Below are 15,193 nucleotides of genomic sequence, written 5' to 3'. Positions count from 1 at the left end.
CCAGGATATATGGGGCTGAAGTCGGCTTCTTAAGCCTTATGCATCAAATGATGAAAGAGTAAAGGAACTAAGTAAGTCAGTGTATGTCCCAGCATCATTGGAACCCCATTTGGGCACTCGACCCCTCACAGTCAGACGTAGGTCTCTTAATGAGTGACTCTGTGATTAGGACCAATCACAATCAGGGGAAGGCCTCAGAGAAAATGTGGCAGTAAGTAGGAATTCTGTTTAGTAAGCAGCACACTAATACAAACCACCAAGTCATTTTGGAATAAAAAAGATGTTGTTTTGCCTTGAAACGTCTTTTTTACTTGATGTATACTACTGGCTTTATTTGCCAATAGCTGTACCATTTAAAGTGGGAATTACGTGAGGTAAGCAGTTGTGTGTTGAGTAGTTTTCTAATGATTTAGCTACAGTCCAGTAGGCTAGCTGGTGGTTGTCAGGTTCACTAAAGTGATATCTCTGGGCCCCCTCAACCCATCCACCCCACCACTCCTCCTCCCAAAAGAATTTCTGGTTACACCACTGATACAAAGACATGCACATGCAAAGTACCATCTATCCTATATGCCAGTTATGATCTATGAACTTCCTTTCATTGAGCTATTCCTGACACTCTCCAAGGAGCTAATGAAGCAGATACAGTTATCATGAGAATATACTTCTGTAGTGAGTGGTGTGTGTGTATGTGTAGGACGTGCAGGACATTGTGATAGTTTCCTGGAGTAATTGGGTGGAGAGTTCACGGAATAAGTCTTAAGCAGTTCCTGCTGCAGATGACTTTGACCTTGCCCTTTTTAAGCTGAAACACAAGATTGGTTTCCGCTGGCCAGCCAGTGCCCTCTGAGCAAAGAGTGGGGCGTTTGCTAGGAGAACAGGATGAAATATCACCACACCTTTCTCTGAACGATCTCTCTCTCTCTCTCTCTCTCTCTCTCTCTCTCTCTCTCTCTCTCTATCTCTCTATCTCTTTCTTTCTTTCTTTCTTTCTTTCTTTCTTTCTTTCTTTCTTTCTTTCTTTCTTTCATGTCTTTGTTTTCATCCATCAGTGTGGTCTAACTACAACACCCAGTATATATTAGGGAAAGACATCAAACAACCATTGGGAGCCTCCTACCTCAGTGATAAAGAAATGCACGGATGTATCACTCATGTAGAAGTTAATAAATACAGATGTGATCTTAGGCTTCCTAACAGTAACTTAAGCTATCCTTCTGTATTAGTCAGATAATGGGAAAAATCAAACAGTCAAATCCATCTTCAATGTAAAAATGTATCCAAAACCAGCTGCTTTTCAAAAGTTACTCCTACTTTCTAGATAGATCATCTAAGCGGGGTTTTCCTAGTCTTCAAGTTGGAAAATCTCTGTGATAGCTGCATCTTGACATTTATCTTAGGTAAAGTGTTTAAATCAAAAGTACAGTGGCCCCAAAAAGTATTTGGACATTTGGATACATTGGTAACATGGGTCACATTACTTCAGAAAATGATTAACAAAGTCATATTTATTTCAGAGGAAATCATTTTTAGCACAACATCAAACTGAAAGCCTGGAGGAGAATTCCAACCCGAGTGCACTAAGGTTACTATAGTCCACAGAGCTTGAAATGTCAGAGTCTGGGGCTATTTGTCTTACAGTAGTGGTGGTGAGCTTGTGTTTACTAATAGAATCATGAAGTCAGAAGTGTACAAAGACATTTTTGAATGCAAAGCTACAGAATTTTGCAAAGGAATTTTTCAAAAGGCAATAGTGTAGTGGGATTAGCAGGATAATGTATTAAACAGAATGGTCTATGAATGTGTGTTAAAATAAATGCCATTTGATTTGACATTTTGCTTCCTAACAAAAACATAGTATTTTTGGCACACATCTTCAAATAGTTTTATTAAAATGAGGCACTCATTTTAAAGCAGATTTACTGTTATTTATTTATTTATTTATATAAATTAACTATTATTTGTAAAACTAAAAAATTCCAGTCACTAAAAATTCCAAGTGTTGATGCTAAAGATTGAGTCAGGGTTTTAGAGACAGCTTGTGCAAATGCTTGTGTGTGTGTGTGTGTGTGTGTGTGTGTGTGTGTGTGTGTGTGTGTGTGTGTGTGTGTGTGTGTGTGTGTGTGTGTGTGTGTGTTTGCAGACGGAGTGTGCTAATTTCATCCGACTCCTGCAGCCATTTAACCGGACTCACCTGCTGGCCTGTGGAACCGGAGCATTCCAACCTGTGTGTGCACTTGTTTATGTCGGACACCGTGGAGAGGTAACACACTTACAAACACACACGCGCGCACACACAAACACAAACACATAAACACATGCACAAGCCTGTGCAGGTTTGTGTGTGTTAAAATGATAAATGTCCAGACTGAGGACAGAAAAAGGGGTATAAAGTCCAGAAATAAAGCTTATTATTCACTCCCTGTGCTTCCTTCATGTGTTTGTACAGTCAGTGAAGGCCCACTGCTGTTGTTCACACTGCTATTCATCCAGCCTATTGTGGCTCTTCCCCTTGATTTGAATGGGTTATATTCAGCTTGTACACTCTGCTGTAGATAAATGAGTCACACTCCAAATAACATTGGACAACAACCAGAACCAGAGCAGGAAAATAAGGGGCTGGCTGGTCCCTCATGACATGCACACTTTAAAATGCTTCTTGCTGTTTAACCTCTAATAATGATTTCTTACTCATACACAACTTCTTGTAAAGGGATGGATCCTAAACTTTTAAATGTAAATGTGATTCATTATGGTACTAATGTGTAACTAAGTATGTAATTTCATACCAAGAAATGATGTGATGTCATTTTTGACACTTAGACAGACAAGTCAGATATGTGGGCACCTACAAATACAGGATGTAAATTAATGAAAATATTATTAATTAGCTATGTAATGAATTATGTAAGTATAATTGTGCTGTAAACTGAATTTGTAGCAAGATAACAACAATCACTTGACTTGAACACACAGCCTGACTGATAAAGCTGCCATAAATACTGCCAGACCTTTAACAATGCAAAGATGAAACTGTTTGGGTCAAATGTCATCCCACCCACCAGTTGACCCTAGAGGTCTTGACCTGATCACAACAGGAGAGAAAAGCAAACACACTGATTGATTATATAAACCTGCTATCATGAAGGTGCCACTCATGTGCATGCAAACAAACACACACCCACACAGTGGCTTTGCAGGCCGGACCCCTGTTTATTATATGTAACACCAGCAACCTTACATGTTATAGGCGTTTTATTACTATTTTATCTGTTCAAGTGCAGAGTGCACTGTGTAGCTGGCTGCATATAATCAACAGCTGGATCACATAATCAACAGCAGAGACAAGAGAAAGAAGCTGTGAAAAGCAGCACAGTGTACAGGACTGAACAACTTAACAGCCCAGACTGAGTGCGAGTGTTAAAGAGAGAGAGAGATGGGAAGAGAGAGAGAGATAGAGTGTGAGAGAGAGAGAGAGAGAGAGAGAGAGAGATAGAGAGAGAGAGAGAGAGAGAGAGAGAGAGAGAGAGAGAGAGAGAGAGAGAGAGAAAGACGGAAGAGGTGGGAAAAGATAGAGAGATTAATGAGTGAGGCAGAAATGTCAAACGTGCCTGTGATTGAATAAGATGGAGAGAAGGAAACAGGGATGAAAGTGAGGTGAAGATGAGGTGTTGGGGAATGGAGGCCAGACAGGAGGGAAAAAAGACTGAGTCTGAGTTAAAGCTGTGGTGAACAAAGCAACAGAGAAAGAAATGAAACAGTGGAAAAAAGTGAAAGATAACAGAAAAACTCCTCATGGGATTGGAGCAAAGACTGAAATGAGTGGAAGAGGAGCGAGCAGAGATGGGAACAGATTTCAATGGGAGGGAGAGAGAGAGGGAGGGAGGGGGAGAGAGAGAGAGAGAGAGAGAGAGAGAGAGAGAAATCAGAGAGACAGTGAGAGTGAGAGTGGATGAGACAAAGAAGGAGAGGAGAAAGTTACACTGAAAAAACTAAGATTCATGCTTTTTTGTGTTGAGTGGTTTCACACAAAGAAAATATATTACATCATCAGAATTGTCTTCTGTAAATGTGCTTGTTTTGGCAATTATTGTGTTGATGTAATAAATTTTATTAATGTGTGACCACTTGACACATTTTAGGAGAAAAAGAAAAAAATGAGAGAGAGAGAGAGAGACAGAGAGAGAGAGAGAGAGAGAGAGAGAGAGAGAGAGAGAGGAGAGACAAAGAGAATGACTTAGACAGAAAGTGAGACAAAGAAAGACAAAAAAAGAAAAAAAGGGAGACAGTAGAGGATTGAGCAAGAGAGGGTGGAATAGAGAGAGAAGGAGAAAGAAAGGTGACTATGCTAAAAAAAGATTCATGGTTTTGCTGTGGCAAGTATTTTTACACAAAGAGAATATATTACATCAACACAACTGTTTTTCTTATGTTTACTTGTTTTGGCAATTATTGATGTTATACATTTTATTAATGTGTGACCACTGACACATTTCAGGAGAACTAGAAAAAATGAGAAGAGAGAGAGAGAGAGAGAGAGAGAGAGAGAGAGAGACAGAGAGAGCAAGAGATCAATAGAGAGAGAGAGAGAGAGAGAGAGAGAGAGAGAGAGAGAGATAGAGATCAATAGAGAGAGAGAGAGAGAGAGAGAGAGAGAGACAGAGAGAGCAAGAGATCAATAGAGAGAGAGAGAGAGAGAGAGAGAGAGAGAGAAAGAGAGAAATATTACAAAAAAGAGAGAAGAGAGACAACAAGAATTACATAGATAAAAAGTGAGAGAAAGAAAGACAAAAAAGAGAAGAGAAAATATGATGAAAGAGCAGAGAGAGATAGAGAGGAGAGAGGAGACAGAGTGAGATAAAGAGAGAGAGAGAGAGAGAAAGAGGGAGAGATGAAGCAGGAGGAAATAGAAAAGACAGAGGGCTGGACAGAGAGAAAGATAGGGAGAATGCTAGAGTAAGAGAGAGGGTGGAACAGAGAGTGATGAAGCAAGAAAGAAAAAGAAAGAAAGAGCAAGAAAGAAAGAAGAGAGCTACACTAAAAAAAAGATTCATGATCTTATTGTGGAAAGTCTTGTCACACAAAGAAAACATATTACATCACCACAATTGTTTTGTTTACTTCTTTTGGCAGTTATTGTGTTGATGTAATACATTTTATTAATGTGTAGCCAATGACACATTTTAATCACATCAGTTCAAACCAAAAATGGTTGTGTGTAGAGAGAGATAAAGAAAGAGGAGAGAGAGAGAGAGAGAGAGAGAGAATGTTGAAAATAACTCATTTTTTAACACTGAGGTGGCGAGTATTTGGAGCGTATGTGCACACGTGTGTGTGTGTGTGTGTGTGTGTGTGTGTGTGTGTGTGTGTGTGTGTCTGGACTGAACATGTGGTGATGTCAGTGAAGGGTGTAAAAGAACACATCTTGCTCTGTGTGCCAAGCCAGCTCCTCACACACCCACACACCCAGGCTCTTGTGTAAAAGACTCATGCCAGTGTCAGAGAAGTGTGTGTGTCATCACTGTAATCCAGCGTTTGCTGTTTGGCTGATGCTGTGAGGTTCTATCCAGACTGTCAGTCAAACATACAATATTGTATTGTCCATAACTGAAAATTCATTTCATGTTTTCACTGGAAGGTCAGACTAGTCTCACACTCAGAGTGTCAGTGACATCAAAAGATGAAATAATCCCTCATTCACATGTCCAGTGACATCAGCATATCATTGATGTCATGACAAAACCTTATGAAGGGCCTTCAGATAACACCTAGTAAAAATGATTATGTGAGGGGTGCTGTGTCTCAGCAGGACATGCTTTCAAGAGCAGGTTAATGTTAACCTCATTTGACTGATAAGTTAAACACGAGACAGTGTGCCCAGTGTTCAATGTGAAGTGTCCAGGGTGTTTCCTGTCTTCTGCCTATAGAGCACAGGTAAAGTCTCTAGCCCCCCTCTACCAGCGACACAGAAGGATAAGCAGCTTAGAAAATGTTTGTGTGTGTATTTGAAAGTGGTACATGCATTTTAAATAATGGGCATTTCATTTTAAATTATATTTTTTTGCATCATTTGGACACAGCAGCTGCCCTTCACATGTTGCCAAAATTTCATCATCAGTGAAACAATAAAAATGGTCCAAAATTACTGGGAAAAAACTCACATTAACAGGAAAGCACTGTTTTTTGCCTTCTCCTGTAATAATACTGTTTTGGAGATGTTTGTTTATTTGATTAAATGTAGTTGGTGATGTTTTATGACAGTGTTTTTACGGTTGACAGCATGCATTCTCATTGGAACTGTCCACTGTTGAAAACGGCAGGGGAAGATGCCCTCACGACCCCAAACTGCCCTTTGCCAGCACATTTACTGGTACGTTCCACTTCAAATGCATGTAGATGATCTCTATGCACGTGTGTGTGAATACACTGAGTTAGTAGTGTGTATGGGGTTGTGAAAGAATGTATTTTGTCTAGTCTAGTGTGAAAGTTTGCATTTAATATTCAGTCATTTTGAATGTCTGCATTTTATTAATTTTTCTGCATTTGTAACTTTACAGAAATGTGTTATATTTCTCTGTAATGCTAATCCAGATGGATCCAGTGGTCACCAACCCACCTCCTGGAGTTCTGCTTTTCTGCAGTTTAGTTTAGTTTAGTCAAACTTGTCAAACATGCTGCTCTCATATCTAACACTATTACACCTGATCCAGCCAATCAAGGCCTTCTGAAGAAGTAGAGGAAGCTAGTGTAGCAGAATGTAGTTGGAACCTCATTCCACAGGAAAGTAGATCTTGAGAATCAGGGTTGTTGGCCACTGATCTAGTCACTTTTTCTACTTTTTCCCTAGAAAAGTCACATATGTTTCACATGCAAAAGTGTGCAAGAACCACATGTTGACAAGTAATACTGTTTTTCATGATTTCACACTATCACACATTTTTTCATATTATCACTTTTTTCCAAATGTTTTTTCACATGAAATTCATTTTTTCACATGTGATCACACGTTTTTTCATGTGTTGATAACACGTTTGGGCAAAAACCTCATGTGTTTTAGTCACATGTGATATTCATGTGACTTTTCTGCCAAGCTTATAAATGTTTATGTATCAGCATCAGCAGATATGTACATGACATCAGATGGTGCCCAGTTCCAATATGGGTGGATCTGTGAAAAAAGAATTTTGGCTCAAAATATTCTGAAAGAATAACTCATTAGATTCAGCAAGAATTTTGTATGGGAAAATGTAACACTGATAAATATTTTGATTACACTTCAGTGAAAGGCACTGAAAGGACATATTGCACCTTCATAAGCCTTACAGGACAACGGACTCTAACCTATGTAGACATTCAAGGTTTATTCCAACTAGCGTCAGTTTATCAGAATGGTCCACATACAGTATATTCAGATGTACCTAGCTTAGCTGTGGTAATTAGGTCCGTTAATCATTTACAGATGGTGTTTTCACTAATGTCCAGCTGGTTCTGTGCAAAGATGGTAAATGTGACAGGCTGTCGGGTAAAGGCTAACAGCTTTGAGTCAGCGTGAGTGGAGTGCTGTAGAAGAAAGCAAGAGCCAGCGCAGTGTTAGTGAGTAAAGGCTGAAAGAGTTCAGCACTGTGTAAGATATCACATATCACTCAGGAACAATGTGTGTGCTTACATCATGCTGGATGGTTGTGTATGTGCCAGACAGGAGAACTGATTGGATTTGTGTGTGTATGTGGTGGTTTGTGTGTATAGCTGTGGGTGTAGCTCTGTGGTTGTCAGTAGTTATTTGGTTTATAGCGCTCTTTAGATTGATTGCACTGACAGGAGTCGTCATTCAACATTAATTTTTATTGTTTCTTGGAGTTTAGGTGTGTCCCCTGGCATGTGAGTCCATATTTTTTACCCCCAGTGTTGTGTGTTTGTGTGCGTGTGTGTGTGACAGCCACTCTACTGGAGCTTGGCTGGCCCAGTGTGTCAGTTTGCCAGATGCAGTGCATTATGGGACAGATCCTGGGGATTGAGGAATTTCTAGGAGGCACGCTATAATGCTCAGACTGGATTTACGTTCTTTTGCCTTTACGCACTGAGACAAGTCGTCAGCCTACTGCGTCTCGAGTGGGAATAGCAGTACTGACAGATGAAAGTGGTCTAAACATAGTGATGAAATCTCCTGTTTATGGGACACAAAATTATCTATATACATCAAAAATGCTGGAAAAATCTGATATGACTCGTCTAACGCAGAGATTAACATGATTTATTTAGTGTTCCTACCATGAAAAGGTTGATTCAAACATGTATTTAAATACTGATGGGCTCATGAAGGGCATCTCTTTTTAGAAATAAAAGTTTGTAGTTAGTAAGAAAACATCATTAATTAATGTCAAAACGTGCTGTTGATTGTACAGTCCATACAGTGAAACTAAGCTGCAAAAACAGTCCCATAATTAAAAACACATTAAGTTCATTGTGTTAGCAAACCAAACATCCAACCATTTATTTTAAACAGACCCTTCCAAGACCTTTCAAAAGATGGCTGGTCTGTTTCAGATCATTATCCTGCTGATCCACTTCAATTTCTGTCGTTTGAGCAGTTTCTTTGCAGACTTTTACAAGTTTGCATCTAAAATGTGTTGGAAGTTGTTTTATTTTCTAGTTTTCTGTTCTTTTTCCTTTGTTTTAGCTGTTATTCACTGTTAAGCAGTGTTAACACTGAAGGGTTCTTAAAAGAAGTTAACTACTTTATGACACCCCTTAACGAGGATTTGGCCTTCCAGGAAAAGAACACTTAGTTTACGACATCAGCTCTGTTTTTTATGATAGCAGGATTCAAATTTCCCTCTCTGCTCTGTATGACTCTCTTGGGGGTGGAGAGATTTAAGAGTATAAAGCTTTGGTTCCAAAAACTAGCTTTTAGACTAGGTGTGGTGGCAGAGATGGACAGAGCACTCTGAATAAACATAATAAACATTATGTTTATTGTACATAATAAAAAGTAATAATAAACATCATAATTTGTGCAAATCCTTGCCTCCTGGCTCTCTGTTTGTGGCAAGATGAAAGATTGAAATCAAATGTCTTTGAACAGTTCTAACTTCATGATCCCATCAATGACCACAAGACAAAAAACAGCCCCAGACATGGACATTCCCACCTCCGAACCCTTAGAGCTGTTTATTTGATATTCTTCTCCAGGGTTTCTCCACACAAATAGTCCAAAATTGATGTTTTAAGGTCTTTTTCTCTGAAACATACATCATGTTGTTAAACATTATATGAAATAATGAAAAGGTCTTTACTACTATTTAAAGTATCTAAACCCTTGTTGTGCCACTGTAAGTACTGCAGCTCCCTCCACTGACAGTGAAGTTACAAGGAGTGTCCAGACTGCCTTTTGGAAAAGGCACAATACAAAGCAGCCAATCAGAACAGAGGTAGTTTACATATATGCACACAGACTTTCTGTTTAACAGTGATGGACAGTAACTAAGTAAATGTAATTCGTTACTCTACTCAAGTAGTTTTTTTGTGTATCTGTACTTTACTGAAGTATTTCCATTTTGGGCGATTTTTTACTTTCACTCTTCTACATTACAACATCAAATATCTTACTTTTTACTCCACTACATTATGAGTGAATCTGTTGTTCCTTTTGTCTTATGTGTGTCTAAAATGTAACATGTTAAAGTGAAAGAAGTGCAAAGCAAGAACTCCAATAAGGGCACAGCGCGCACTTTGTTTTGAGCTTATTTTGACCTGCCGCAAGCATACGTTTCAAATTTAGTGCAGCAGCGTAAAATTTTGGGAGTGTCTATTCCGACATAAATTATGGAACTAAGCTAACTTTGTGTAAGTAGACCACAATATAGAAATATGCAGTTGTGACTGACAAATCTTTTGCTGAATTTATACAAACACTATTCATTTTATAGTAAATTTGTTTAGGCTAGTTTATGTTTATGAACAGAGGCCTACAGATCAATATAGTAAAGAAAAACCCATTTGTGAGTTTAAAGCAAGTTTTTATTAGACTTAAACTTTTGCAAAAAGTGACTTCAGAGCCGTTCAGTTCCTCATAATGGAAATTGTTACATTGGGTATCTCTAGTGTTAACTGAAGTACATGATTTGTGTACTTTGTCCACCTCTGCTGTTTAAGCAATGAACAGAATCTGTAAAATGGTAATGTATAAATGAATGATGACAAAAAAACATACATATAGTGTAAGCTGACTTCAGGAAGAAATGAGAAAAGTGTATTATTTGGATCTTTTAACAGATTATATTACATCAACACAATCACTACCTAAAGCAAGTAAAGTAAATAATAAAACCGTGTTGGTGTAATTTAATTTATTCATGAGAAAAATGTACACTTTTGAAACAGATAATAAACAAATAAATGTAAAGGATCATGAGTTTCAGTGAAGACACTATGCTTGACTGGAAAAACAGAGAGTACAGAGTAAGAGTCTGTTATTCAGTGTGCGCTTCTGTTTTGGGGCCTTTTGAGACGCTCATGTTTTTTTTTTCTTAAAACTGGAGCCAAATCAACTCGTCTGAGCGTAATTGGTTTAGCATATCTGTGTGAGTAAGTCTGAGATGGTGAGTGTATAAAGATGCTGTTATGCTGAAAATATTTTGGCCCAATAAATGTAGAAAAGCTGTTTGTCTTTTATTATGATCTCTCAGATGACCCTGTTACATCTGTGTGTGTGTATGTGTGTGTGTGTGTCTGTGTGGTTTTGATTGCAAGAGCACATCAGATCCTTGCTAATTCATTCTGTGTATGAGTGATTAATAAATTGCACCAGAAATGTTGTAATGGATTTGATTACAGCCACACGAAGCCATATTCTCTCTCTCTCTCTCCTCTCTCTCTCTCGCCTCTCTCTCTCTCTCTCTCTCTCTCTCTCTCTCCTCTCTCTCTCTTGCCTCTCTCTCTCTCTCTCTCTCTGTCTCTCTCTCTCTCTCTCTCTCTCTCCCTCTCTCTCAGGTGGCGAGTTGTATACGGGTCTGACCGCTGATTTTTTGGGGCGGGATTCCGTGATTCTGAGAAGTTTGGGGAATCGCTCTCCCATGAGAACTGAAACAGACCAGAGAATACTTCATGGTAAAATATACCCACAGCCCACAGCTGGATGACATCACATCCTCTCACTACCCTCTGATCATGTTGCTAGATAAGGGGATGATTTATTAAGAGTGAGAATTTAAAAGGAAAGGAAGGGAAACAAATATCTCACAGCCACTTTTAGACAGGAGGATGTTTCATTTTGGCTGGTCATTTGTCAGAATATCCTGTTGTGTAATGGTGGCTGTTCATCTTTCTCCCTGTTTTCCATTCTGTAATAAGGGAGTAACAATGCATTCATCCTGCGATTTGATTGGATCCATGAAATGAATTTCTCATAAGTTTTTGAACAAAATTCAAATGGAGAAAACCAGTGACTGTGATCGGGTTGCTGCACAGTTTATTAAAGGCACTAGAGAGTGGGCTGTTGATCAATACTCATCGTTTTCAAACTTTGACGTTGAAACAATGTAATTGCTTTAAAGGGCATAGTTGATATAATGTCCATTCTTCACAATGCATTGTAAAAATTGGACATTTGTGTTTTTACCGTATCTCGATGTTTTGTTACACCTCTGTGGCTGGTTGCACCAGCTGTGCATGAGATTGAACATTGTCTAGTTGTTACAAATGTGTTTACTATGTTCAGGTTTATGCATTACTAAATCAAAACAGGTTTTGTTTTTTGTTTTTTAATGTTGAGCTTAGTAGTTACTAAATATTTACACCTCCTTCTGAGCAGGTGTGAGTGTTGGTCCATTAAAAAACCATCAGAAACCATGTAGAGAGCACAAAAAAGACCTAAAGCATGACTTTTTTGGTTAACTAAGCAAAAAATTCTAAGTGCTGTACACTATGATTTTACTTACAGCCCTTATCCTCACCCTGATTTAAACTCGGAGCATGGAGCTAAACACCCCCAGCTCCATCTCAGTGAGACTCAACAGCTGCCCAAATGGCTAAACTGAGGTTGATGTTGGTTATCCAGAAATCATGGATTTGAAAAACTGCATATTTGGTTTTCTCAGGAAAATATCAAAGAATAAGTAGACAGTGGATATACATAATAGATTTATTCAGTTTAACTTATACATGTCATTCTCTTCTATGCTGGATTTTTTTTCTATTGAAAAAGTCAGAATGGCTGCCATCACATTTCCTTCCTTTGTTGTTGTAACACTGTGTATGTGTGTGTTTAGAGCCAAAGTTTGTGGCTGCTCACCTCATCCCGGACAGCACGGATAAAGATGATGATAAAGTCTACTACTTCTTCACTGAGAGAGTGAGCGAGGCCGGAGACAGAGAGGGAGAGGCGGCTTTACACACACGCATTGGACGAGTGTGTGCGGTGAGACACTGCATAAGACATACACACAAACACACACCATTACAGACGTGCCAGAAGCCCGGAGAAGAGGATTACTCTGGCCATATAGGTTCCCAGCAGGCAACAGAGTATGGAAACTGAGAGTTAAAATCCATACAGCTAGAATTACACACACACACACACACACACACACACACACACACACACACACACACACACACACACACACACACACACACACACAAGCTGAAAGAGAAACAAGCATACCAGAACAATTGGTATGTTTCTTTTCCCACCATATACACACAGCTGTGGAATGTTTTGCATACCAACATATATCACACACATACACACACACACATACACATTCACCCTTTGAAATAAGGCACACACACACACACACACACACACACACACACACACTAGAGTTCTACAAGCATGAAATTGAAACATCCAACATCTGTGACTTTCAGACCCAACTGGAACTGATACAATTGAAGCTCGAGAGCAACCCATAATCAATACTGGGTGAAGAGGGGTGCGCAATGCGTTTTGCTCATTATTAAAAGTATATTATCAATATTATTTCATTATTATTTTTACATACATCCTAAATCTCTGAATCAAATGAAAGCATACATTTGTTTGTAGTTCATACTGTTTATGAACAGTTGAGTCCAAAGTGGTGTAAGTTGTGGTTACTTGTAGCGTCATGTTAAATTAACCCTGCTGTGTAGAGACTGTACTGTAGTCTGGCTACTACTACATGCTCTATTATATTTGTGATAAGTTAAAATAATGGTTGCACTTATTGAGTGGACTTTTTTTTGGATGAAACAAACACTCAACAGACTCTCAGTAACATGTCAAAAACATATGAGGGTTAGGATTAGGGCCAGGATTAGGGTAAGGTTTTGGGGTTGGATGGTTGATGTTAGGTTTTGCTTAATGGAACATATTAACAATACATCTACCTAATGTAAGTAATGTATCAACAGGACGTCTACAATATATTTACTTCAATGTATTCAGATGCTTTACTACTGCTACTTAACTGATATGTTGTTGATGTGTAACTGATGATCTATTAAGAGTTTATTAATCATTTACAAAGGACCATTCCAAATAAAGTGTTACCAAAATAATCTAACTGTGAATATTATAACTTGAAATTTTTACATACATATCCCATATTCATGACTTTCAGATCCAAACTGATTGGTCCTGCCACACTTTTGCAATTTTGAGACCTTACCTTTGAGACTGCTACTGCTACATTTGAGACGCAAACCTCGATTTTGAGACCCGACCTAATTGGTATCAGTACATTTAAAACCCACACCTGACCCGTATTCACGATGTTGAGACCAGAGCCAACAGATACTGCTAAATTTGAAATCTAAACGCAACTCATATTGGCGACTATAAGACCCCTACCAACTAGTACTGCTATATTTAAAACCCAAAAGCAACTTGAACTTGCAACTTCAAGACCTGGCCAATCTGATACTGCTCAATTTGAAACCTACAAGTGACCTGAACCTACTTGTGACTTTCAGATCCAACCTGACTGGTACTGTTAAATTGGCAAGCCAAAGGCAACTCGAACCTGTGTCTTTGAGACCTGACCTGACTGGTATTACTATAGTTTTAACGCAAAAACTACTCATATCTGCAACTTTGCCCCCTGACCTGACTAGTACTATCCAAGTTGACCCTAAACTGTACCTATACCAATAACTTTGAGACGCAAGTTGACTGGTACTTCTAAATTTGAAATCTGAAAATGACCTGTACTAAGAGCTGATCTTACTAGTACTGCTAAATTTGAAACCTGAACCTGGCCCATACCTGTGACTTTCACACCTGAACAGACCAGAACTACTAACCTTAAAAACCAAACCCGCTTGCATACACTGACAGACATGGATTATGCAGACAGGGTTTCCAGTGCTTTGCTTTGTTGCTAAATGCTTGAGCTGAGAAAGCGTGACCTCCTCCTGCTATCGCAGTTAAAGACACTATCGCAAGCATTACACTGTATGTGACCAGTATGTGATTTGACTTTGTCTTCATTTTAAAAATAAATCTACCATATAACAAAATCACTCATAAGAAAATAAACCTGTCCCGAGCTGATGTAGTACTGCATGGATGAAAAACCTGATAATCTATTGGCCGAGGTAGCCTCACCCGGGTGAGGTAGAAGACCTCAACTCAGGTATGCACACATGCATTCTGCAATGGGCTGTAAGGTGAATGTCTCTCTTAGGACTATATCCTAAAGGTCAAAGGGCAAAGGTTAAAGATCAACCACACAATTTATCTACTATTTACCATCCTCGAGACTCAAATACACAAATGCACACTCAAGCACACACATGCAGAGAAAAACACACTCCCTTAGGGTCAGTTAAGCATACTGTTATTATATCAGTGTCTCTCTCTCTTACACACCCACTCACACACACACACACACACACACACACACACACACACACACACACACACACAAAGACAGATTATCTGCATGTTACATACACACGTTATTAAACAGCTCACCAGTGCTTTAAACACACACTTTTGACATTACTTTTTAGTTACCATGACAACCCTTCCGTTACAGTGTTATGCTCTCATCATAGCTTGGCAAAAGTGAGAAATATTACAGGAATATGAAAAATGAAAAATCTTTCCCTTTCTCTTTTTTTTCCCTTATTTCTAATGGTGTAATAAAAATAAAGAATAAAGTCATCCTCCAAAGAGGGGGAGTGGTGGCTGGCCAAAAAAAAAAAAAAG

The 15,193-nt window shown here is 38.8% G+C and overlaps 1 protein-coding gene across 1 annotated transcript in view; it reads left to right on the top strand.

Annotated features, from left to right (window-relative positions):
- sema3bl (sema domain, immunoglobulin domain (Ig), short basic domain, secreted, (semaphorin) 3bl) overlaps positions 1–15,193 on the top strand; it is a 58,351-nt gene that overhangs the window by 32,714 nt on the left and 10,444 nt on the right. The window contains exons 4-7 of the mRNA XM_017693449.2: positions 2,144–2,263; positions 6,280–6,370; positions 10,990–11,106; positions 12,267–12,415. Of these exons, the coding sequence (XP_017548938.2) occupies positions 2,144–2,263; positions 6,280–6,370; positions 10,990–11,106; positions 12,267–12,415 (477 nt within the window). The remainder of the gene's footprint in view (positions 1–2,143; positions 2,264–6,279; positions 6,371–10,989; positions 11,107–12,266; positions 12,416–15,193) is intronic.

This window comes from Pygocentrus nattereri, chromosome 28, assembly GCF_015220715.1.
Source record: "Pygocentrus nattereri isolate fPygNat1 chromosome 28, fPygNat1.pri, whole genome shotgun sequence".
NCBI lineage: Eukaryota > Metazoa > Chordata > Actinopteri > Characiformes > Serrasalmidae > Pygocentrus > Pygocentrus nattereri.
Note: the sequence above shows the minus strand (reverse complement) of the source record. Positions and strands in the feature narration are given on the sequence as shown.